The sequence below is a fragment of the Scyliorhinus canicula genome, chromosome 10, assembly GCF_902713615.1.
Source record: "Scyliorhinus canicula chromosome 10, sScyCan1.1, whole genome shotgun sequence".
NCBI classification, from domain to species: domain Eukaryota; kingdom Metazoa; phylum Chordata; class Chondrichthyes; order Carcharhiniformes; family Scyliorhinidae; genus Scyliorhinus; species Scyliorhinus canicula.
Window position 1 is genome coordinate 17,727,190 of NC_052155.1, and position 14,059 is coordinate 17,741,248.

Below are 14,059 nucleotides of genomic sequence, written 5' to 3' on the forward strand. Positions count from 1 at the left end.
GATCGCGTTGGATCTCGTGAGGCTTTGCGAGCCGGGTAGGTTAGGGGAGCGGGGTCTTCTGGTTTTTATCAGCCAAGCTGCACCGCGATGCACTGCTTTTCTGGCGCAGCGTGGCCATTGGATCGTGCCCACTATCTGTTTCAGACTGGCAAACAAGATCTGACTGCCAGGAGTATGCGTTATATTAAATTCTTATCTGTAACCTGATTCAGAATTTATCCAGGAGCTAGTCGAGAAAGACATGTGTTTATGTGTATAAATCAGGCAAGAGCTGTCTAGTATGTCAACAGAAATAATGAGGGGAATTTTGTGGGACCTGTGAGCCAGAAACGTGAAAGGCGGGAGATAAAATTTTGTTTTCCTGTGGGCTCAAATTTCGAGAGAAAATTAGCGTGTTGGTGGCGGGTCGGGCCCCATGTTGTCCCATGGCTGGTTCATATTTATACTAAGTTTGTACACCATGAGTGCTCTTCATAGTAAAACTGTTTGTAATTATGTCCTGCCTGAAGGACCTCACTTTGAAAGGTTACGTCAATAGTAAACGAGTCCACATTCAGTTAAAGCTGGAGTGTGGCAGTCGGCTTTGTGCAGTTGTGGTTGAGGTCGGTGTTATCCTTGTTGAACTCTGCGGCACACGGGAGGGGAGCACAGGGACCGCAGCATGGACACTCGAGGGTGAATCGGGGGGATATGGGCTTGGGGGCATTAAGTAGTGGAAGAGGAAAAGGTTCTGGCATCCTGAGTGTGGAGTCAGGGTAGTTGGTGGTATTATCTTTTAATTGCTGCATAATGGGGTCTAAATTTAACATGATTGAAGTGGGAGGCAGGCGGTGGCATAGTGGTATTGTCACTGGACTAGTAACCCAGTGACCCAGGGAAATGCTCTGGGGACCTGGGTTTGAATCCCACCACGGCAGATGGTGAAATTTGTATTCAATAAAAATTTGGAAGTAAAAGTCTAATGATGACCAAACTATTGTCGATTGTCATAAATATCCATCTGGGTCCTTTAGAGAAGGAAATCTGTTGTCCTTACCTGGTCTGGCCTACATGTGACTCCCAACCCACACAGAAATGCCCCCCCAACCCACCCCCACTGAAATGGCATAGTGACCAACGTAGTTCAAGGGCAATTAGGGATGGGCAACAAATGCTGGCCTAGCCAGCGACACATCCCAGGAACAAATAAAAAAGAAGTGCATTTTATAAGCATTCAGCAATTCCCAATTCCCACTCCCGGTACCGAGGGAATGCTGCTTTGTGGAGGTGCTGTCTTAAAGCTTTGTTTAAATTGTTCACTGTAAATGAGAAATGGCAGTCCTGAAGACATTGCTATCTCACCACGCTCCAAACCTTTGATTCATACTTGGAGGATTTGAAAAGTCCACGTTCAACTTCTCAATTTGCTAAAGTGCAGTCTGATTCTGAGAAAAAGGGAGAACTTTCAAAGTAAACCAGCCTCAGCAGCAGTAAACAGCAATTATAAACACAGACAAAGCAAGAGTTTTGCCATTGACACATATCATTGAAATGAAACAAAGAAGATTAACCTTTTTTAAATAGCGAATGTCTTTTGGAGCTTGCATGTAAAATAACTGCTAAAAATGAGATCCTGCTGCCATCACAGACAAATGTTAAATATCCCTTCACAACATTTGGAAAAAGGGGCAGGGCAGTTCCCCATGGCGTCATAGACAAAGAGCTGGATTCTCCGCCGTTGGGATGCTCCGTTTTGCCGGCACCCGGGGGTTTCCCGATGGCGTGGGGCTGCCCTACAATGGGAAACCCCATTGACCAGCCGGAAAAACGGAAAATCCCGCGGGCATGCTGAACCAGAAATCTGGCGCGGCAGGACGGAGAACCCAGCCCAGCGTTTATCCTTCAACCAGCATCATTAAAACAGATTATCTGGCCAGTATTGCATTGCTGTTTGTGGGAGCCTGTTGTGCCCTGTGTGCATCGGACTGCAGTGTTTCTACATCACAACAGTGACTACACTACAAATATACATCAGCAGCTATAAAGCTCTCTGGAATTTCCTGGGGTCCTAAAAGGTGCTACATAAATGCATAATGTTCTTTCTTTGATGACCACCTGGTGTGTATTAGGCTTTGGGGAATATAGTTTTTTTTAATAAACAATTTTATTGAGGTAGTTTTTGGCTTTGTAAACATTTACAGACATCAACAGAAAGAAAGCAAAAAAGGCAAAAATGCAAACATCCACGTACATTCAATACTTCAATCGTAACATACTGCACAAGCCCGCTCTTCTCCCACTGGTACTACCCGCCAATTTATCCCTCCTACTCCACTCTACCCCACCCCCTGTTGACGCTCACTCTCCCGCAAAGAAGTCAATAAATGGTTGCCACCTCCGGGTGAACCCCTGTACAGATCCCCTCAAGGCAAACTTAATTTTTTCCATACCCAGGAAACTCGACATGTCCGCAAGCCACAACTCAGTCTTCGGGGGCTTTGAGTCCCTCCACGCCAATAGTATTTGTCGCCGGGCTATCAGGGAAGCAAAGGCCAAAACATCGGCCTCTTTCTCCCCCTGGACTCCCGGGTCCTCCAAAACCCCAACAATTGCCACCCCTGGACCCATCGCCACCCTTGTTTTTAGCACCAGGGACATGATGCCCGGAAATCCCTCCCAGTACCCCCTCAGCTTAGGGCATGCCCAAAACATGTTAACGTGGTTCGCTGGTCCTCCCCGCGCACCTAGCGCATTTGTCCTCTATCCCAAAGAATTTACTCATCTGAGCCACCGTCATGTGGGCCCGGTGAACGACCTTAACTTGAATCAGCCCGAGCCTGGCACACGTCACGGTCGAATTTACCCTACTCAGGGCCTCTGCCCACAGCCCATCCTCCATTTCCCCGCCTAGCTCCTCCTTCCATTTAAGTTTCAGTTCCTCCGTCTGGGACCCTTCCTCCCTCATGAGCACCTTATAAATATCAGAGACTCTACCCTCCCCTCCGTCCCCCCCCCTAGAGACTATTCTGTCTTGGATCCCCATTGGCGGGAGGCGTGGGAAAGATGGGACCTGTCTACGAACAAAGTCCCGCAACTGTAGGTACCTAAAATAATTTCCCCTTACCAGACCAAATTTCTCCTCCAAGCTCCTCAAACTCGCAAAGCTCCCTTCCAGGAACATATCACCCGCCCCTGCCCGCCGCCATACTCGAAACCCCCCATCCATACTCCCGGGGGCAAGGGTGATATAGTTGACAGTGGAAGTTTGGGATCAAGCTAACCTGTGGCAGAGTCATTAATGTGATACTGGAATGAGGTGTATCCACTGTCTGTCAGGGCATTGCCAATGACTGGCAGCTCGGCTGGCTGACCAGAGTGGTAGGCCGGGCACTGGAAGCTTTGATCCTTCCAACCACCTTCTACTCCAAATACTCCTGAAAGTCAACAATGTTGCTGGCCAAAGAAACCGGTGAAGTTTACCAGGACACCGTCCGTTGGGTTGTTTCGACGGGGAGCGTGCATTCCGCATCAGGCAAACAGAAACGCGCTTGGCTCACCTAGAAGTCTTTATTGGGGCTCCACACATAGGTCGGAATGCACCGGCTGTTCACCGGGATATTCCAGTCGCACGCCGGCCCCCAGGTTTCCTGTTGATAATGGCAGGACCCGAAATCCCGCCTCTGCTGCTGACAAACATGCGGCGGGTTAGTCGGTAAATCCCGCTCATAGGGGTGACCAGAAAAACCATCTTCATCACTGCTACAGTGTAAATGGTCAATTGTGCTTCTTAGGCTGTTTCCGTAAGTTACGGAAGGCACGGCTAAGAATTTAATACGGTTGTGAAAGTTCCAAGGAAACTCCAGGTAATTAAAAACTAGGCCAAAGCACACATTCTCCACGAGGCAGATCTATTCTTTCAGTGAAATAGTTTTTCCATGCGACCTATTATGTGAGGAGAGTTGCAGCCGTTTAACAGAATAGTGGAAAAATCAGTCTTGACCTCAACTCCTCCCCCGGTAGAAAGCCTGATTGTTCGAGTTGGCTGGTAAATGGAGAGAGTTACTGGAAGCTCTGTGGTTGTTTATTTACCCATGCTTCTGGGACTGGCAACTATTGAACCAAATCACTGAGTGCATTTCCAGCTTTTGCGCATTAATGAGGTGCACCGCAGCCTACCTCAAAGACATTAGCTGCTGCATAATTTTGCATCTGTCAGTGTTGTTTTAATATATAACCACGCTGCCAAGCAGCCACACCAGAGCCAGAGAATGCGGCAATTTATTTGCATTATACACAAAACAACTCAATCACATATTTGACATGACAGGAATGGAATAAAATTCTGCCCCCGGCTTTCACTTCAGGGTTTCCTGACCTGAACCGGTGACGTTATGCCAGCATATTTTTACAATGTCAGTTATGCCAAACTACAAAATATTGCTGCAATTTACTAATAATTTAAATGCTTCCTCCCTGATAGCAGAGTAACTCGGATATTTTGCTGAAGAAATTAACAGGGTTTACATCAAACAAAAACGTGATTCATCCACCGCGTTGGGCCTGGTGCAGATCTGGGCATGTTGAGTAAATAGCGGGAAAGGCCAAAATCGAGATTTGCCGGGCGCGAACCAATTTGCAATTTACCCACTCCCGATAGCGAGTTCCGGCTCTCGCCCCAAAACGGCGAGCAAATCATTAACCCTTGTTTGTGTGCATTTGAATCTCATTAATGAGATTGAAGTCGAATGCAGCGGCTTCCCGGGTATTACCCGACTGACTCGCCAGCGAGAAATCAGGCAGGCTTTTAGCACTGCTTTTTAAAAATGTGAATCTGGTGCAATGGCTTCTGAGGGGCAGTGAGGAGGTGAACAGCAGTTTCCACTTTCCAGCATGTAGTTCAAGAGCACCGGACCTGCTGAGTGGGGGTCCCCTCAGGGGGGTTTGGGATTGGTCGGTGGGGGGGGGGGGGGTTACTGAAGCGTTCCAGGATGGGGGTTGGCCCTGCACCGGGGGTGGGTGAGGGGCTTTGCGTCTGTGAGGCCTTCAAGCCATCGTTATGGAAACCCATAACAAGGGCAAATACAACAACCTGTCTGTCCTAGCAAATACTTCCTGGACAGAGCCTTGCTGTGCCTTCAATGCTGAAATTCAATTTCACCCCCTTTGATTGTGAGCAGTCTTTAGCTTCACGCTGAAGGCTATTGCAAATTATGAATTAGCTTTGTTAGTTGTGAGAGCACTCCACAGCTGAAGGTTGTGTTTGCTGCTTGCTTCTGCTGGTGGCTGCAAATGCCTGGAGGCTGCTGTTGCTGTTTCCTTCCTTTTCTGTAGCTGGAAAGAAGGACAATTATTTTCACAGATACCTGGGTCCTGGGACACTGGGCTCAGGGGGACGTACGAGTCCAGGAGACAATCTGGTTTGAAGCAAGAAGACACTGCAGGACCTGGTGCCCAACATTGATTCAAATGGGCCGCCTGATGATGCCGTTGAAGAAATGCTTTCGCAGATTGCTGATACTTGCTGGTGTGGTGAGTGCTGCATGTAACTGGCACGTCACCATGGGTTGAACACGCTGGACGTCAAAGATGTTCAACTGCACCGTGAGCGCCAGTGGAATATGTGGATGCCAGGGTTTGGTTCTGGTGAGATTGGGTCGTTTGGGAAGGGCCTGCACAGCTGCAGCTCCTGGACGGAGAGTGGCACCAATACGTGAAACAAGTTTAAAAATTGATGGAGAGTCTATAGCAGGTGAAATGTTTGGGCATCATGCCTGGACATGAAGGAGATGTGCTGCTGAGTGCTAAGGGTGCTGAGGAACAAGCACAAAGATCAAAGAACAAAGAAAAGTACAGGAAGAAGTCTTACAACACCAGGTTAAAGTCCAACATGTTTGTTTCAAGCACTGCTCCTTCCTCATACCTCTTCATTCACCTGAGGAAGGAGCAGTGCTCCGAAAGCTAGTGTTTCAAACAAACATGTTGGACTTTAACCTGGTATTGCAAGACTTCTTACTGTGCTCACCCCAGTCCAACACCGGCATCTCCACATCAAAGAAATGTACAGCATAGGAACAGGCCCTTCGGCCCTCCAAGCCTGTGCCGACCATGCTGCCTGTCTAAACTAAAATCTTCTACATGTCCGGGGTCTGTATCCCTCTATTCCCATCCTATTCATGTATTTGTCAAGATGCCCCTTAAGTGTCACTATCATCCGTGCTTCCACCACCTCCTCCGGCAGCGAGTTCCAGGTACCCACTACCCTCTGTGTAAAAAAAAAAAACCAAACTTGCCTCGTACATCTCCTCTAAACCGTACCCCTCGCACCTTAAACCTATGCCCCTAGTAATTGACCCCTCTAACCTGGGGAAAAGCCTCTGACTATCCACTCTGTCTATGCCCTCATAATTTTGTAGACCTCTATCAGGTCGCCCCTCAACCTCTGTCGTTCCAGTGAGAACAAACCGAGTTTATTTAACCGCCCCTCATAGCTGATGCTAATCGGTGTGGGGAGGGTGCGAGGTGTCAGCCAGTGAACTGTGGGGGCGTTGAGAATTTGAGAGGTGGGAGATGGGACTGATGCCAGGAGAGTGGAGGTAATTTACCCTTCCAGCTCGTTGGTATTCTCCTGACATTGGACGCTTGGCCTCCTGGATCATGCTGCCCGCACCGACAGCCGCTGCTACTGACCTCCAGGTGGCATTGCTGACCCTGCTGCTCGGCCTTTGACCCCCTCGGGGGAACAGGATGTCACGTCTCGCCTCCACTGCATCCAGAAGCCTGGCCAGGTCGGCATCGCCTGAAAATAAAAATGTTATTCTATTTGTAGTAGTGGTGAGGAGCGGCGGACCGTGGAATTTGCCCACTTTGATTTGTTCCTTCAGTGAAATTAGTTTTCAAAGTTTGTGTGAACTTATATGCTGATTAACATTTTTATTTTCAGGCTATGGATACTCTGACAAGGGAATACACTTCAAAAGGTCTCTCATTTTCAGTTCTGCTCACCTGGGCGCGTTTCTCCCAAAAGGGAACAAAGTCCCTGGCGAGCGCGTTTCACCACGTGTTTCCCATTGCAGCAAGAGATCAAGATCCATTTTTAAATGGACCCCAAAACAATCCCCGACCAACCTATCCCACCCTACCCCCACCCCCACAACACCCACACTGGGAAACCATGGGCCGATTGCGTGTGCGCAAAAAATGCCAGCTTGGCACCTTGGCAGTGCCAACATGGCACTGCCCTGCCAGCTGACAATGCCACCTGAGCACCTTGTGCTGCCAGGCTGGCACCCAGGTGGCAGTGTCAAGGTGCAGACTGGCACTGCCAGGGTACCCAGGTGGCACCAGCAGTGCCAGGGCTGCTGGTGCCAGGGCACTATACTGCCCAAAGGGCATGCAGCTGGGGGCCTCCGATCCCTTGGGAGACCCCCCTGGGTTCCCGCTATATGTGGGGACCAATACTGAACTGTACTCGCCCGAGATCTCCGAGGCAAAGGGGATGAATCCCAAAGCCTCAGGTGCCTCGGGAATCTGCACATTAGAGTGAGGCTTACAGGGCAGCACAGTAGCCCAGTGGTTAGCACTCTGCCTCACGGCACTGAGGACCCGGGTTTGATCCCCGGGCCCTGGGTCACTGTCTGTGTGGAGTTTTTTGATTTGATTTATTATTGTCACATGTATTAGTATACCGTGAAAAGTTTTGTTTCTTGCATGCTGTACAAACAATGCATACCGTACATAGGGAAGGAAGGAGAGACTGTAGAATATAATGTTACAGTTATAGAAAGGTGTAGAGAAAAGATCAACTTAATACGAGGTAGGTCCATTCAAAAGTCTGATGGCAGTAGGGAAGAAGATGTTCTTGAGTCGGTTGGTACGTGACCTCAAACTTTGGTATCTTTTACCTGACGGAAGGAAGTGGAGCTTTCTATGGTGCTGCTGTAGAAGTTAGTGAGGGTCATAGCTGACATGCCAAATTTCCTCCGTCTTCTGAGAAAGTAGTCGTTGGAGGGCTTTCTTAACTATAGTGTCGGCATGGGGGGACTAAGACAGGCTGTTGGTGATCTGTACACCTAAAAACTTGAAGCTCGCGACCTTTTCTACTTCGTTCCCATTGATGTAAACGGGCTTGTTCTCCACTACGCTTCCTGAAGTCGATGATAATCTCCTTTGTTTTGTTGACATTGAGGGAGAGATTATTGTTGTCGCACCAGTTCACCAGATTCTCTATCTCATTCCTGTACTCTGTCTCGTCATTGTTTGAGATCCAACCCACTACGGTGGTGTCATCAGCAAATTTGAAAATCGAGTTGGAGGGGAATTTGGCCACACAGTCATAGGTGTAGAAGGAGTATAGTAGGGGGCTGAGTACACAGCCTGGTGGGGCACCGGTGTTGAGGATGATCGTGGAGGAGGTGTTGTTGCCTATCTTTACTGATTATGGTCTGTGGGTTAGAAAGTTCAGGATCCAATCGCAGAGGGAGGAGCCGAGGCCAAGGCCTCAGTTCTCCCCGTGATTGCCTGGGTCTCAGCCCCCACAAACCCAAAAAGATGTGTAGACTTGACCACACTAAATTGCCCCTTAATTGGGGGGGAAAAGGGACTGGATACTCTAATTTTATATTTAAAGAAGCGTGAGACTTGCTGCCTCGCTCCAATAAGCAGATTTACCAAAAAGTGATCCCACCCTTTGGATCCCATGAGGCATGGCGAGCTGGATAGAGCCCGGGTGCGGGATCTCCCGGCTTTCAATGGCCAAGCTGCGCCGTGGCGAGCTGCTTTTCCTGCGCAATGTGGCCGTTTTACCCGCAACCTGTGTCTGAGTGGGCTGAATGGACATTCTATTCCCAGGCCACTGCCCACAACCCCTGGCTCAGTTCCTATCACTCTCGCCTCGGAGTCGGACATTGTGGGTTCAAACCTCACACTGGGTGGACATTGCAGTTCACCAATATTGGAGTTGTCTTTCGGATAAGATGTTTAACCACCCATAAGCAATCCCATGGCAGTAGTTTGAAGAAAAAGTTTGACTCAATATCCCCCACCCTTGACCAACAGTTAAAAACAGATTACCTGGGTCATTCGCACATGATTATTTGTGGGAGCTTGTTCTCTTTAATATGGCTGCTGTTTACCCTCCCTTTCGAAAATGACTTCACTTCAAAAGTACCTCACTGACTGTAAAGCCCTTTAGCACACTCTGAGGATGTGAAAGGCGCTATGTAAATGCAACTCCTTTCTTGTAGGTCATTGACGTGGAGCTTTTCCACCTGACTCTCGTATAGGCATCTGAACCAAATTGAAGTCATTAACCCTTTCAAATAAATACATTAAGGGGATCAGGGGTTATGGGAGAAGGCAGGAGAATGGGGGATGAGAAAAATATCCGCCATGATTGAATGGCAGAGCAGACTCGATTGACCGAGTGGCTTAATTCTGCTCCTATGTGTTATGGTCTTAGGACCACAAAGTGAAATCACTTAAAGCTGTTCCTTATTTCTAATACCCACAAATACAAGTATAAATTCTTTTAAACTACCTCTGCTTCCTGACAGTAACCTGATGTGCCTAAAAACCTGATCTATTTGAAATGCGACACAATGACCCCTTGTTTTGAGCTTTGTATTTACATTGTGTACCTTGCGTTGCCCTATTATGTATTTTCTTTTTCGTTTCTTTTCATGCACAAAATGATCTGTTTGAGCTGCTCGCAGAAAAATATTTTTCACTGTACCTCGGTACATGTGACAATAAACAAATCAAATCAAATATCACATATCAGCCGGAATTTACCGTCTTTCACACCAGCGGGATATTCCGGTCCCACCATCGAGGACGATGAGGGGCGCAGTCAACAAGAAATCCCTTTGACAACGGCAGGACCAGAAAATCCTGCTGGCGGGCTGGTGGATAAAATCCACCAATCATTTCAGAGACATCTCAAGGTGAATGGAGGCTCGCCCAGGCCTACTACACTGTGATTGGTCAGCACGTCCACATGGCTCTGGGAGGAAGCTTGCTTGGGGCAATTCCAGCCTTGGGTCACTGTCTGCGTGGAATTTTCATTTTCTCCCCATATGTGTTGGGTTTCCTCCGGTTACTCCGGTTTCCTCCCACACTCCAAAGATGTATGGACCATGTAGATTGGCCATGTTAAATTGCCCCTTAGTGTCCAGGGATGTGCTGGGTGGATGGTTGAGTGGACAAGGATCGGTGCAGACTCAATGGGCCGAATGGCCCCCTTCTGCACTCTAGGGATTTTATGAAAAGCACCTCTATGGCAAAGGATTTCAGCAGGATTTTTACTTGCAAGCACCAAACTAAAGTTTGGCTAAATTCTCTGATCGGCAACGCTGAAATCACGTTCAGCGATGGGCCGGAGAATCCCTGTTCACGACCGAATCGGGGTTGGCGCCGCTTTTGCGATGCTCCTCCCCCTTCCCGAGTACGCCACGTGTCGTATCAGCCGCCTCAGGACATTGCCTGAGGGCCACCCCCGACCGGCCATGTTCCCGACGGCATCGGTCGCGTGTTGTCTCATCTGTCGGGATCTCAGCATGGTAGCTGCGGACACAGTCTAGCACCGCCACAGTCGGGGGAGGGCCTATCTGCGGGCAGGGGTGACTTTGCCAGGGGCTGGGGCACTGTTGGGATGTGGTCCGTGCCGTGCAAACTGGCGAAAGGGGGGGCACTATTTTGCGGGCCGGGTCCGCGTGTGGCCGGCGCTATGTTGCACGGCACGGCCGCTGTGCACATGTGCGGCCATGGACCCGGGCATTCTCTGGCCTTATTGGCAGCTAGAGCCGGGTGCTGTACGCTGCCTTGATGTTAGCCCCCAGCCAAACCGAGGATCGGCTGTTTTATGCCATTTTTTCTACCGCAAAACGGCACCGTTCCCAGGCTGGCGTGGGGACATAGCTTCAAAATTGGAGAATCCAGCCCTCTGCCACTGCGGGACTTCAGCTAATCACAGGATTTTGCTATTTAGTTGGTGAGTGCTTGATAACTTCGACACAAGCTGGAATCTGTCCTATCCGAGGTTGCTTCATTGAGATTTTACTGTGAGGCAATGGTTTGCACTGCAGTATTTGTCGGGCCGGCGACAATTTCCTATTGAGGAACTGCCCTGGAACTGAACCTCCTCCAGGCTTTACAGGCGACAGGGTAGATTTTCATCTTCAGTCCCTGGGTATTAATCTGGCTAAATAGATCGCATGGACTCCACGCTACCCACCCAACTTTCATTCGCGGTGACTGCCGCCTGGAAAATGATCAAAATACCTTTCGACAATGCCTTTCAATCACAAACAGGCCAAGTAAGTACCTTAGACACCACTCAGCCAGGCTACTAATACTCAAAGCAACAGGCCTATCGCTGAGTGGCCAAAGGGCATCCCAGAGCTGTGTTGTCATCTACTGCTGGACCCGGTAACAGACTATGAGGAAAGACAGTGAAACATTGTACAATTAAGGTCAGAAGAAATTCATGGATGTCGAAATTCTGACACAAAAATAGAGACATGTGGGTCACTCATCGACTAAAGTAGAAAATCTAGGTTAACAATTCTGATTTTGCTCAGAGAGACATATGGCTGGAGCTTTTTGTCCTGAATGCCTCGGGACAAACACAAGAATGCCAAATTTCAAACAATCACAATTCATACTGCAAGAGAAAGGTGACTCTGGCTGAGGCATTGCCGTGGAGAAAGCAACAGGGAACTTTAGGCTCCCCAAGCTTCCAGGTAATTCAACAAAAGGTTTCTATCAGGTGGAGTGAGAAGTCAGTGACTAAAGATTTTCTTCTTTTTCTCTTTGTCAGTTGTGCGCTGCTCACTTGACAACCTCGTCGGAGGCTCCGAACCATTACCAGGCCGTGTGCCGGGCGTTGTTTGCTGAATCCATGGAGTTACGCACTTTCTTGGCCAAAATTAAAAGTGCTAAAGAGGTAAGTGGTCACCTAATATAACCACAGTAGCACAGTGATTAGCACAGTTTCTTCATAGCTCCAGGGTCCCAGGTTTGATTCCCGGCTCGAGTCACTGTCTGTGCGGAGTCCGTACGTTCTCCCCGTGTCTGCGTGGGTTTCCTCCGGGTGCTCCGGTTTCCACCCACAGTCCAAAGATGTGCAGGTTCGGTGGATTGGCCAGGATAAATTACCCTTAGTGTCAGGATGGGTTACTGGGTTACGGGGATGGGGTGGAGATGTGAGCTTCAGTAGGGTGCTCTTCCCAAGGGCCAGTGCAGACCGGCCTTCTTCTGCACTGTAATCTATGATTTTATGACTCTAGTGGGTAAAGAAGAGTCACAGCTGGAACAGAGAGTTTTGGAAATCCCAATTCTGAATTTTCACCAGTGCTGTTTCTGCATGTAACTATCTCCAGAAGATCAGTCATGTTGCGCTGCACATTTTTGAACAACAAGCAAAAATGATTGAAGTACTTCGTCAGCAGGTCCGGGAACATTTGTGGAGAGAGACAACCAAAGTTAATATTTCAGGAATGGCACGGTGGCACAATGGTTAGCACTGCTGCCTCACGGTGCCAGAAACCCGGGTTCAATTCTGCCCTTGGGTGACTGTGTGGAGTTTTCACTTTCTCCCCTTGGCTGTGTGGGTTTCCTTTGGGTGCTCTGGTTTCCTCCCGCAGATTAGGTGGATTGGCCATGCTAAATCACCGCCTAGTGGCCAGAAATGTGTAGGTTAGGTGGGGTTACGGGGATAGGGTGGGGGCATGCGCCGGCGAATTGATCCCTTTCAAGAGGGTGGGCGGAAGCTCAATGGGCCAAATGGCCTCCTTCAGCACTGTACTTCTGTGTCTGTGACCCTTCATTCAGAACGCTGATGGCCTCTGGCCAAAATTCCCTGAGCTGGACCTTTAGCTCTGCCTCCCTGACAGTACTGTGGATCACTGCAGTCATCCAAGAACACAGCTCACCATCACCTTCTCAAGGGCATTGTGGCATGGGTGGCTTCCTAGCAGTGCTCACATGCCATGAAAGAATATAAAAAAGCAGGTACTGACCGACCTGCTGAGTATTTCCAGCAGTTTCTACTTTTCTTTCCCATTTCCAGCATTTGTAGTAATTGGCTTTCTATACAACCTGGCCTATGTTTGTGTTATTTTCCTTTTTCTCCCTTCTTCCATCCCCAAGGGACAGTGCCTTGTCCTTATTCGCCAGGCTGCGTTCAAACTGTGAATGAAATCAGAAAGATTTTTTTGATCTGTGTTGCATAGAAATGAGCGAATGTGTGAACAACCCATTCAGCCCAGCAGGTCCATTTTGAGGTTTATCCTCTACTTGAGCAGTAGCGTTAATTCCATCTAACTGCCCTTTTCCCTGCAACCACTTCTCTATTTTATTCTTAAACATTGATATGTGTGGCCTGTAAGCTTGAGCTCACCTCAACCTCTGCTGCCCCTTTCTTAACTTGTATCAAAGCCCAGTTACCATTACCCCAGTGTTCACTACATTGACCTGAAATCAGGCAATGTCTTCATTCTAATATTCCTTACCTTGTGTTCCAATCCCTCCATGGCCTGTCCCCTCCATGTCTGTGTAACCTCCTCCAACCCTACCATGTGTGGCTTCTCCCGACCCCTCTAATGTTGCCCTCTTGAGGAGCTCTGATTTCTTTCACTCCTCCATTGGCAACCACATCTTCGGCCGGAATTTCCTGTCTATAGACATCTCCACCTCCTTTAGGTTTTCCCTTAAAATCTCTCTCTTTGACCAAGGTTTTGGTCGCCTATCCTAATAACTTATTTATGTGGCAAAATGTTGTCTGATAATTCTTCTGTGAAAGGCCTGGCGCTGTTTTGAACATCACTGGCAAGACCAGCATTTATTGACCATCTCTAATTGCCCCTGAATTGAGAGGCCATTTCAGAGTGTGGTTAAGAGTCGGTCACTATGTTGTGGGTTTGAGGCCTGGGGCCTGGAATTAGACACAGGCCAGACAAGGTAAGGACAGCAGATTTCTTTCCTGAAAGGATATTAGTGAAACAGATGGATTTTTAAAACAATCAACAACAGTGTCTGGGTCACCATTACAGAGACTTGCATTTAATTCCAGCTTTTATCTGCC

At 48.6% G+C, this 14,059-nt stretch overlaps 1 protein-coding gene across 2 annotated transcripts in view; it reads left to right on the forward strand.

Annotated features, from left to right (window-relative positions):
• Nucleotides 1-14,059, forward strand: part of LOC119972251 (protein spire homolog 1-like) — a 265,885-nt gene that overhangs the window by 139,270 nt on the left and 112,556 nt on the right. For both annotated transcript variants that reach the window (XM_038808654.1, XM_038808655.1), the window contains exon 4: nt 11,795-11,920. In XM_038808654.1, the coding sequence (XP_038664582.1) occupies nt 11,795-11,920 (126 nt within the window). The remainder of the gene's footprint in view (nt 1-11,794; nt 11,921-14,059) is intronic.